At 50.3% G+C, this 11,096-nt stretch overlaps 1 protein-coding gene across 1 annotated transcript in view; it reads left to right on the top strand.

Moving 5' to 3' along the window:
- The first annotated feature begins 157 nt into the window (after nucleotides 1-157).
- ca12 (carbonic anhydrase XII) overlaps nucleotides 158-11,096 on the top strand; it is a 99,823-nt gene continuing 88,884 nt past the window's right edge. The window contains exons 1-2 of the mRNA XM_067973243.1: nucleotides 158-370; nucleotides 2,037-2,057. Coding sequence (XP_067829344.1) covers nucleotides 277-370; nucleotides 2,037-2,057 — 115 coding nt within the window. The 5' untranslated portion in view covers nucleotides 158-276. The remainder of the gene's footprint in view (nucleotides 371-2,036; nucleotides 2,058-11,096) is intronic.

Here is an 11,096-nt window from a genome sequence, read left to right as displayed (position 1 = left end):
CTGTGATCTGGGGCTCTGGTTGGACAGACTGCCCCGTCCTTCCCTCCCTGTTTAATGAATGAGATGGGATTCTAACTTTTGCGCTGAACCGGTCCGACGGGAGCCGGAGCTCCCGGGTGTCCGGCAGTTCCACAAAGCGACGCCCCGTGACGCCAGCCCAGCCTCCAGCACCGGCATCTATAAGGAGCCCGAGCCGAGAGCCGGAGTCACACACTCGCTCAGCGCTCGCCCAGGGACGGAGACCGGAGACCTGAGACCTGACCGGGAGCCTGAGCCATGTCCCTGGGTCACGGACCACGGCTCTGGGGCTCGGCACTGGTGATGTTGCAGCTGATGGAGCTGAGGAGCCACGTACTGGCGGGGTCTGGAGGTAAGTGAGGGGGGTCTTCAGGGCTTCACTCAGTTTAGGGGGTCTTCACTTTTAAGCGTGGGGTTTTTACTCAATATTGAGGGTCTTCAGGGTTTCACTCAGTTTAGGGGGTCTTCACTTTTAATCGTGGGGTTTTTACTCAATATTGAGGGTCTTCAGGGTTTCACTCAGTTTAGGGGGTCTTCACTTTTAATCGTGGGGTTTTTACTCAGGATTGAGGGTCTTCAGGGTTTCACTCAGTTTAGGGGGTCTTCACTTTTAATCGTGGGGTTTTTACTCAGGATTGAGGGTCTTCAGGGTTTCACTCAGTTTAGGGGGTCTTCACTTTTAATCGTGGGGTTTTTACTCAGGATTGAGGGTCTTCAGGGTTTCACTCAGTTTAGGGGGTCTTCACTTTTAATCGTGGGGTTTTTACTCAGGATTGAGGGTCTTCAGGGTTTCACTCAGTTTAGGGGGTCTTCACTTTTAATCGTGGGGTTTTTACTCAGGATTGAGGGTCTTCAGGGTTTCACTCAGATTAGGGGGTCTTCACTTTTAATCGTGGGGTTTTTACTCAGGGTTGAGGGTCTTCAGGGTTTCACTCAGTTTAGGGGGTCTTCAATTTAATTGTGAGGTTTTTACTCAGGGTTGAGGGTCTTCAGGGTTTCACTCAGTTTAGGGGGTCTTCAATTTAATTGTGGGTGTTTTCTCTCGGGTTGGCGAAGCTTCATTTATAAGCGCAGGGGTCTCCACTTAGATCCGGCTATCTTCACTCGGGTTGGGGGTCTTCACATTTCAGTGCGGGAGTCTTTAACAGGTTGGGAGGGCTTCATTGTTAAGGGCAGGGTTTTCACTCAAGTTGCAGGGTCTTCAGGCTGAAAATATGGCGGTCACAACTAATCTGTGGCTGTGAGACGGACAAAGCCTCTGGGGCTCCCGCTGAAAACGTGCCTTCGACTCAGGTTTCATCATTAACTTCAGAACCGTTTCATCCCGGCCCAGGGTTGGGTTAATGGGCAGGAATGACCATGGTCAGGACAATTAAATACAGGACATCTAAATACAGGACAATTAAATACAGGACACTTCACTCAGCTTGCAGGTTCTTCATTTTCTAAATGGGCAATTAGGGTCTGTGTATATTACCCAGGGTTTAATGGATAAATGGGTCTGTGTATATTACCCAGGGTTTAATGGATAAATGGGTCTGTGTATATTACCTGGGGTTTAATGGATAAATGGGTCTGTGTATATTACCTGGGGTTTAATGGATAAATGGGTCTGTGTATATTACCTGGGGTTTAATGGATAAATGGGTCTGTGTATATTACCTGGGGTTTAATGGATAAATGGGTCTGTGTATATTACCCGGGGTTTAATGGATAAATGGGTCTGTGTATATTACCCGGGGTTTAATGGATAAATGGGTCTGTGTATATGGCCAGATGCTCTGTAGAGTGTGGAGTTACTGAAGTGCTGAGGAATGTTTTATTGTGGACCTGCAGTAAGGGGGTTCTGATCACACGAAGACATTGGCTGTTGCTGCATGAGGGATTCCTGCTTAATTGGATTCAAATTCCTCTCTGAAGATCCTGTCTTAAGGCAAAACATCGTGTTTGATGTGCGAACCTCATCCCGAATGTGAATATTCAGAGCATCATTAATGTTTTTCATATTTCTTTTACAGCCTCTGATTGGAGTTATACTGGTGAGTGCTTTTTGTTTTTTTACCAGTTACAGTCTGATTTGTACATATTTCACATCATACACTGTACACTGGAAACTCGCGCACTGGCTGCTCTCTCTCCGCGCACTGGCTGCTCCCTCTCCGCGCACTGGCTGCTCCCTCTCCGCGCACTGGCTGCTCCCTCTCCGCGCACTGGCTGCTCCCTCTCCGCGCACTGGCTGCTCCCTCTCCGCGCACTGGCTGCTCCCTCTCCGCGCACTGGCTGCTCCCTCTCCGCGCACTGGCTGCTCCCTCTCCGCGCACTGGCTGCTCCCTCTCCGCGCACTGGCTGCTCCCTCTCCGCGCACTGGCTGCTCCCTCTCCGCGCACTGGCTGCTCCCTCTCCGCGCACTGGCTGCTCCCTCTCCGCGCACTGGCTGCTCCCTCTCCGCGCACTGGCTGCTCCCTCTCCGCGCACTGGCTGCTCCCTCTCCGCGCACTGGCTGCTCCCTCTCCGCGCACTGGCTGCTCCCTCTCCGCGCACTGGCTGCTCCCTCTCCGCGCACTGGCTGCTCCCTCTCCGCGCACTGGCTGCTCCCTCTCCGCGCACTGGCTGCTCCCTCTCCGCGCACTGGCTGCTCCCTCTCCGCGCACTGGCTGCTCCCTCTCCGCGCACTGGCTGCTCCCTCTCCGCGCACTGGCTGCTCCCTCTCCGCGCACTGGCTGCTCCCTCTCCGCGCACTGGCTGCTCCCTCTCCGCGCACTGGCTGCTCCCTCTCCGCGCACTGGCTGCTCCCTCTCCGCGCACTGGCTGCTCCCTCTCCGCGCACTGGCTGCTCCCTCTCCGCGCACTGGCTGCTCCCTCTCCGCGCACTGGCTGCTCCCTCTCCGCGCACTGGCTGCTCCCTCTCCGCGCACTGGCTGCTCCCTCTCCGCGCACTGGCTGCTCCCTCTCCGCGCACTGGCTGCTCCCTCTCCGCGCACTGGCTGCTCCCTCTCCGCGCACTGGCTGCTCCCTCTCCGCGCACTGGCTGCTCCCTCTCCGCGCACTGGCTGCTCCCTCTCCGCGCACTGGCTGCTCCCTCTCCGCGCACTGGCTGCTCCCTCTCCGCGCACTGGCTGCTCCCTCTCCGCGCACTGGCTGCTCCCTCTCCGCGCACTGGCTGCTCCCTCTCCGCGCACTGGCTGCTCCCTCTCCGCGCACTGGCTGCTCCCTCTCCGCGCACTGGCTGCTCCCTCTCCGCGCACTGGCTGCTCCCTCTCCGCGCACTGGCTGCTCCCTCTCCGCGCACTGGCTGCTCCCTCTCCGCGCACTGGCTGCTCCCTCTCCGCGCACTGGCTGCTCCCTCTCCGCGCACTGGCTGCTCCCTCTCCGCGCACTGGCTGCTCCCTCTCCGCGCACTGGCTGCTCCCTCTCCGCGCACTGGCTGCTCCCTCTCCGCGCACTGGCTGCTCCCTCTCCGCGCACTGGCTGCTCCCTCTCCGCGCACTGGCTGCTCCCTCTCCGCGCACTGGCTGCTCCCTCTCCGCGCACTGGCTGCTCCCTCTCCGCGCACTGGCTGCTCCCTCTCCGCGCACTGGCTGCTCCCTCTCCGCGCACTGGCTGCTCCCTCTCCGCGCACTGGCTGCTCCCTCTCCGCGCACTGGCTGCTCCCTCTCCGCGCACTGGCTGCTCCCTCTCCGCGCACTGGCTGCTCCCTCTCCGCGCACTGGCTGCTCCCTCTCCGCGCACTGGCTGCTCCCTCTCCGCGCACTGGCTGCTCCCTCTCCGCGCACTGGCTGCTCCCTCTCCGCGCACTGGCTGCTCCCTCTCCGCGCACTGGCTGCTCCCTCTCCGCGCACTGGCTGCTCCCTCTCCGCGCACTGGCTGCTCCCTCTCCGCGCACTGGCTGCTCCCTCTCCGCGCACTGGCTGCTCCCTCTCCGCGCACTGGCTGCTCCCTCTCCGCGCACTGGCTGCTCCCTCTCCGCGCACTGGCTGCTCCCTCTCCGCGCACTGGCTGCTCCCTCTCCGCGCACTGGCTGCTCCCTCTCCGCGCACTGGCTGCTCCCTCTCCGCGCACTGGCTGCTCCCTCTCCGCGCACTGGCTGCTCCCTCTCCGCGCACTGGCTGCTCCCTCTCCGCGCACTGGCTGCTCTCACACTCTACAGTGGCATCTCACACCGCACACTGGATGCTCTCACACTCTACAGTGGCATCTCACACCGCACACTGGATGCTCTCACACTCTACAGTGGCATCTCACACCGCTCACTGGATGCTCTCACACTCTACAGTGGCATCTCACACCGCTCACTGGATGCTCTCACACTCTACAGTGGCATCTCACACCGCACACTGGATGCTCTCACACTCTACAGTGGCATCTCACACCGCACACTGGATGCTCTCACACTCTACAGTGGCATCTCACACCGCTCACTGGATGCTCTCACACTCTACAGTGGCATCTCACACCGCACACTGGATGCTCTCACACTCTACAGTGGCATCTCACACCGCACACTGGATGCTTTAACACTGTACACTGGCGCTCTCACACTGTACATTGCTGCTACTACATTACTGTAGCAGTCATACTGCAGTTAAATGCGGGTGTTGCTTGCATGAAGTGTCTAACTGTCGCTTTCACGCTACAAAGTCTGGGTGTGTTGTAGACTCCGTTAAATCTGGGCAGTGTACATCAGATGCAGTGTAGTGGAGTCCAGTGGAACTACCTCCACCCTGTTAGGTTTTTGCCCTCTAGTAGGCTAAATATACATTGGGTTTTCACAGGATACCCTTTTAAACAAACTCGAAAACTTGGAAACAATGAGACATCAGTTTAGTGCTTTTTAAATCATATTACACAGCCCACTACCATGAGATTATTGGTACAGATAGATACTCACAGGGGGACCCATCAGGAAAGGTTATACTGGTGTTGTTCTAATCTGCATACTCTGGTCAAAGCCAGCAGTTCACGTTCCCCTGAGCTTTGGTGTGTTGTGCCATTTATAGCGTTAGTAACGTCTTGCTAATGTGATGATAACATGTCAACACATTCTGGTTATTTTTAATGAATACATAACACGTTAACCCACTAAGTCTTGTCCTCTTTAGTGTGACTGCGTGAAACTATCATTGCCGTTCTCATGGTTTGTACCTTACTAGCCCATCCTTTCCCAACTAGTCTATTGTATTCGTAAGTCTCCTGATCATCTCCTCGGGTCATTTAGCTCGTTGCCGAGGACAAACCATGTCTGTCTTTGCAGGTTCTTAGTTTTAACATGTGTAAGTGTCTTTAATATTGAGAAATGTTTAATAAAGTTATTAGTCTTTCCCCACCTGGCCTAACTCTGTCTACACACCTCACTCCGGATCTGATCCACGTTGCACTGCTCGCTGAAAGCTGAAATGTGATTATATTTGCAGTACCAATAAAGTGAACATGGGCAGCCTTTACATTGTAACTGTGGCATCAGTGTGAGGTGGAACTGCCTCGTAGCTACGCTACAGCTGGAGTGCAGATGTCCTTCCTCATTCCTCATTAAAATTGCCTTTATTAGTTTTGAAAATGGAATCACATCATAAAGACACGTTCGCTGTTAACACTGATCACATTACCTTCAAAACCCAAAATAAACAGGTCAGTTTATTTTCAAAAATGGCTCGGTGTGGATCTATATTTAAAAGGTTTATATCCCTCATTTGGTTTGCAATTGCCTAAAAATAATGCCTCTGTGGTCCGACTAGTTTTAATGTGCCAGCTGCAAAAGGCTGGACTCAGACCGCAGACAATCGTAGGAGACTCTCCGAGTGGCCCTCAGCACAGGGTCTATCGTAAACTCCAACAGCCAGCGAAACCTCAGGGCAGCCTCTAATCAACTCAAACCCCAACTCACTGCGGTCTCACTCACTCACTCGCTGCCGTCTCACTCACTCACTCGCTGCCGTCTCACTCACTCACTCGCTGCGGTCTCACTCACTCGCTGCCGTCTCACTCACTCACTCGCTGCCGTCTCACTCACTCACTCGCTGCGGTCTCACTCACTCGCGGTCTCACTCACTCGCTGCGGTCTCACTCACTCACTGCCATCTCACTCACTGCCATCTCACTCACTCACTCACTGCGGTCTCACTCACTCGCTGCCATCTCACTCACTGCGGTCTCACTCACTCGTTGCCATCTCACTCACACTCACTGTGGTCTCACTCACTCGCTGCCATCTCACTCGCTGCCATCTCACTCACACTCACTGTGGTCTCACTCACTCGCTGCCATCTCACTCGCTGCGGTCTCACTCACTCGCTGCCATCTCACTCGCTGCCATCTCACTCACACTCACTGTGGTCTCACTCACTCGCTGCCATCTCACTCGCTGCGGTCTCACTCACTCGCTGCCATCTCACTCGCTGCCATCTCACTCACACTCACTGTGGTCTCACTCACTCGCTGCCGTCTCACTCACTGTGGTCTCACTCACTCGCTGCGGTCTCACTCACTCGCTGCGGTCTCACTCACTCGCTGCGGTCTCACTCACTCGCTGCCGTCTCACTCACTGTGGTCTCACTCACTCGCTGCGGTCTCACTCACTCGCTGCGGTCTCACTCACTCGCTGCGGTCTCACTCAGTCGCTGCGGTCTCACTCAGTCACTGGTTTGTGTAAGGTTGGTAATTGCATTTTAATATTATTGTGTTAGGTTGCTCAATCCACTGTAATAGTGTTGGGTAAGGTTGGTCATTGCACCGTAATAGTGTAGTGTAAAGTTGGCCTTTGCACTGTAATATTGTGTAAGGTTTGATTGCACTGTAATACTGTAGTGTAAGTTTGGCCATAATAGTGTTGTTTAAGGTTTATCATTGCATTATAATAGTGTAGTGTAATGTTGCTCATTGGACTGTAACAGTGTTGTGTAAAGTTGGTCATTGCACTGTAATAGTGTGTACGGTTGGTCACAGCACTGTAATAGTGTTTAAGGTTGGTCAGTGCGCTGTAATAGTGTTGGGTATGGTCGATCATTGCATTGTAATAGTGGTGTGTAAGGTTGGTCATTGTACTGTAATAGTGTAGAGTAAGGTTGTTCAATGCACTATAATAGTGTGTAAAGTTAGTCATTGCACTGTAATAGTGTTGTACAAGTTGGTCATTGCACTGTAATAGTGTTGTGCAAGATTGGTCATTGCACTGTAATAGTGTTGAGTAAGGTTGGTCACAGCACTAATAGAGTTGTGTATAGTTGGACATTCCACTGTAACATTATTGAGTAAAGTTTGTCATTGCACTGTAATAGTGTGTAAGGTTGGTTATTGGACTGTAACAGTGTTGTGTAAAGTTGGTCATTGCACTATAATAGTGTGTACGTTGCATTGTAATAGTGTTGTGTAAGTATGGTCAATTCACTGTATTTATGGTGTAAGATTGGTCACTGCAGTGTAATAGTCTTGTGTACAGTTGGTGACAGCACTGTAATAGTGTTGGGCATGGTTGGTTATTGCACTGTAATAGTGTTATGTGCGGTTGGTCATTGCACTGTGATATTATTGTGTAAGGTTGGTCAATGCACTAATAATATGTAAAGTTAATCACTGCACTGTAATAGTGTTGTGTACGTATGGTCATTGTACTATAATAGTATTGTGTAAGGTTGTTTATTGCACTGTAATAGTGTAGGTTAAGGTTGGTCAATGCACTGTAATAGTTTTGTGTAAGGTTAGTCATTGTTCTGTAATAATGTTGTGTAAGTTTGGCCATTGCACTGAAATGGTGTTATGTGAGTTTGTTCACAGCATTGTAACAGTGTTGTGTATGGTTGGTCATTACACTGTAATAATGTAAAGTTGGTCATTGCGCTGCAATAGTATTATTTAAGGTTGTTCAATGCACTGTAATAGTTTTGTGGAAGATTTGTCATCTCACTGCAATAATGTTGTGTAAGTTTGGCCATTGCATTGTTATAGTGTTATGTAAGATTGTTTACAGCACGGTAATAGTGTTGTGAATGGTTAGTCATTGCACTGTAATAGTGTTTTGTAAGGTTGGTCATTGCACTGTAATAGTGTTTTGTAAGGTTGGTCATTGCACTGTAATAGTGTTTTGTAAGGTTGGTCATTGCACTGTAATAGTGTTTTGTAAGGTTGGTCATTGCACTGTAATAGTGTTGTCTAAGCTTGGTCATAGCACTGTAATAATGTGCAAAGTTGGTCATTACACTGAAAAATTATTTTGTAGGGTTGATCGTTGCAATGTAATAGTGTTGTACAAAATCTGTAATTGCACTGTATTAATGATGTATAAAAATGGCCATTGCACTGTAATAGTGCAGTGTAAGGTTGGTCATTGCACTGTTTTAATGTGTATAGTAGTTCATTGCACTATAATAGTGTTGTGTAAGATTGGTCATTGCACTGTAATATTGTGTAAGGTTGGTCATTGCATTGTAATTGTGTTGTTTGGTTGCTGACAGCACTGTAATAGTATTGGATATGGTTGGTCATTGCACTGTAATATTGTGTATGGTTGATCCTTGCACTGTAATAATGTGTAAGGTTGGTCATTGCATTGTAATAGTATTCTGCTGTTGCCATTTACAGCTCCTCTAGGCTGATCTTTTGTTTCTTAACATGTCCCATTACCACACTCATTGCACCATCATCCCTTTTGTCATTTAATCATTCTTGCCCCCTACCCTATCAGAGACCTTCCCTTTTGTTGTTTCCTACCATTCCCCCCCCCCCTTTCCCTGTCCCTGTACTTGCTTAAAAACTGTTAACTCTTTAACATCTTCCAGTTCTGATAAAAGGTCTTCGACCTGAAATGTTAACTTTCTTGACCAGTACGTTTCAGGCCCAACGAGGAAGGAGGCATTGCTGGACTTGGTTCTAGGGAATGAGGCGGGCCAAGTGGAGCAAGTGTCAGTGGGGGATCATTTAGGGAGCAGCGATCATAGTATCATAAGGTTTAGAATAGCTATGGAAAAGGACATGGACCACTCTAAAGTAAAAATACTCAATTGGAGGAGGGCCAATTTCAGTGGGATGAGAATAGATCTGGCCCGGGTAAATTGGAATCAAAGATTGGCAGGCAAAACTGCAATTGAACAGTGGGCGGCCTTTAACGAGGAGATGGTTCGGGTACAGTCTAGGTACATTCCCATGAGGGAGAAAGGTAGGGCAACTAAAGCCAGAGCTCCCTGGATGACAAAAGAGATAGAGAGTAAGATGAAACGGAAAAAAAGGGACGTATGACAGATGTCAGGTTGATAATACAAGTGAGAATCAGGCAGAATATAGAAAGTTCAGAGGAGAAGTGAAAAAGGAAATGGGAGGGGCAAAGAGAGAGTATGAGAATAGACTGGCGGCCAATAATAAAAGGGAATCCAAAAGTCTTCTACAGGCATGTAAACAGTAAACGGGTAGTAAGAGGAGGGGTGGGGCCAATTAGGGACCATAAAGGAGATCTACTCATTGAGGCAGAGGGCATGGCCGAGGTACTAAATGAGTACTTTGCATCTGTCTTTACCAAGGAAGAAGATGCTGTCAGAGTCTCAGTAAAGGAAGATCTAGTTGAGATACTGGATGGGCTAAAAATTGATAAAGAGGAGGTACTGGAATGGCTGGCTGTACTTAAAGTAGATAAGTTACCCGGTCCGGATGGGATGCATCCTAGGTTGCTGAGGGAAGTAAGGGTGGAAATTGCGGAGGTACTGGCCATAATCTTCGAAACATCTGTAGATACGGGGGTGGTGCCAGAGGACTGGAGAATTGCAAATGTTACACCCTTGTTCAAAAAAGGGTGAAAGGATAAACCCAGCAACTACAGGCCGGTCAGTTTAACCAGTGAGTCCAGCTGCAGCTACTGGCTAACGGCATTTCGGAGCTGGAGCTGCGGGTGGATTCACTGTGGAGCATCCGCGATGCTGAGATTACCGTGGATAGCACGTTCAGTGAGGTGGTCACACCGCAGGTAAAGATTACGCTGGCAGAAAAGAAATGGGTGACCGTCAGGCAGGTAGAGCAGGAGTCCCCTGGGGCCATCTCCCTCTCAAACAGATATTCCGCTTTGAATACTGTTGGGGGAGATGGCTTATCAGGGGAATGCAGCAAGAGCCAAGACCGTGGCACCACGAGTGACTCAGCTGCACAGGAGGGGAGGAAAAAGAATGGGAGAGCAATAGTGATAGGGAATTCCATTGTAAGGGGAACAGATAGGTGTTTCCACGGCTGCAGACGTGACTCCAGGATGATATGTTGCCTCCCTGGTGCTAGGGTCAAGGATGTGACGGAGCGGCTGCAGGGCATTCTGAAGGGGGAGGGTGAACAGCCAGAGGCCGTGGTCCATATCGGTACCAAAGACATCGGTAAAAAAAGGGATGAGGTCCTGCAAGCAAAATATAGGGAGTTAAGAGATAAATTAAAAAACAGGACCTCTAAGGTAGTAATCTCAGGATTACTCCCAGTGCCACGTGCTAGCGAGAGCAGAAATAGGAGAATAGACCAGATGAATGCGTGGCTTGAGAGATGGTGTAGGAGGGAGGGGTTTAAATTCCTGAGGCATTGGGACCGATTCTGGGAAAGGCGGGACCTGTACAAGCTGGACGGGCTGCACCCAAGCAGAACCGGGACCAATATCCTCGCGGGGGCAATTGCTAGTTCTGTTGGGGAGGGTTTAAACTAGTATGGCAAGGGGATGGGAACCAAAGGTCAGGTACAGATAGGACAAATTCAGACCAGGAAACGGGAAGTAGAAAAGCAGTTAGTGACGTAGTTAGTGACTCAAAGGCAAAAGAAGCAAAGGTTAAATAATGTTCAGCACAGGAATTTGACGGGGTTAAAGGGTATATACTTCAATACAAGGAGTATTACAAACAAAGCAGATGAGCTAAGGGCACAGATAGACACATGGCAGCATGATATCATTGCTATAACGGAAACCTGGCTTAAAGAGGGGGATAATTGGCAGCTCAATATCTCTGGATATAGAGTTTTTAGGCAGGATAGAGTGGGTGATAAAAAAGGAGAAGGGGTAGCATTATTGGTTAAAGAATCAATTACAGTTGTGAGAAGGGATGATATGCTAAACGGATCATCAATCGAGGCCA

Source organism: Heptranchias perlo, chromosome 38 (assembly GCF_035084215.1).
Source record: "Heptranchias perlo isolate sHepPer1 chromosome 38, sHepPer1.hap1, whole genome shotgun sequence".
Taxonomy (NCBI): domain Eukaryota; kingdom Metazoa; phylum Chordata; class Chondrichthyes; order Hexanchiformes; family Hexanchidae; genus Heptranchias; species Heptranchias perlo.
Note: the sequence above shows the minus strand (reverse complement) of the source record. Positions and strands in the feature narration are given on the sequence as shown.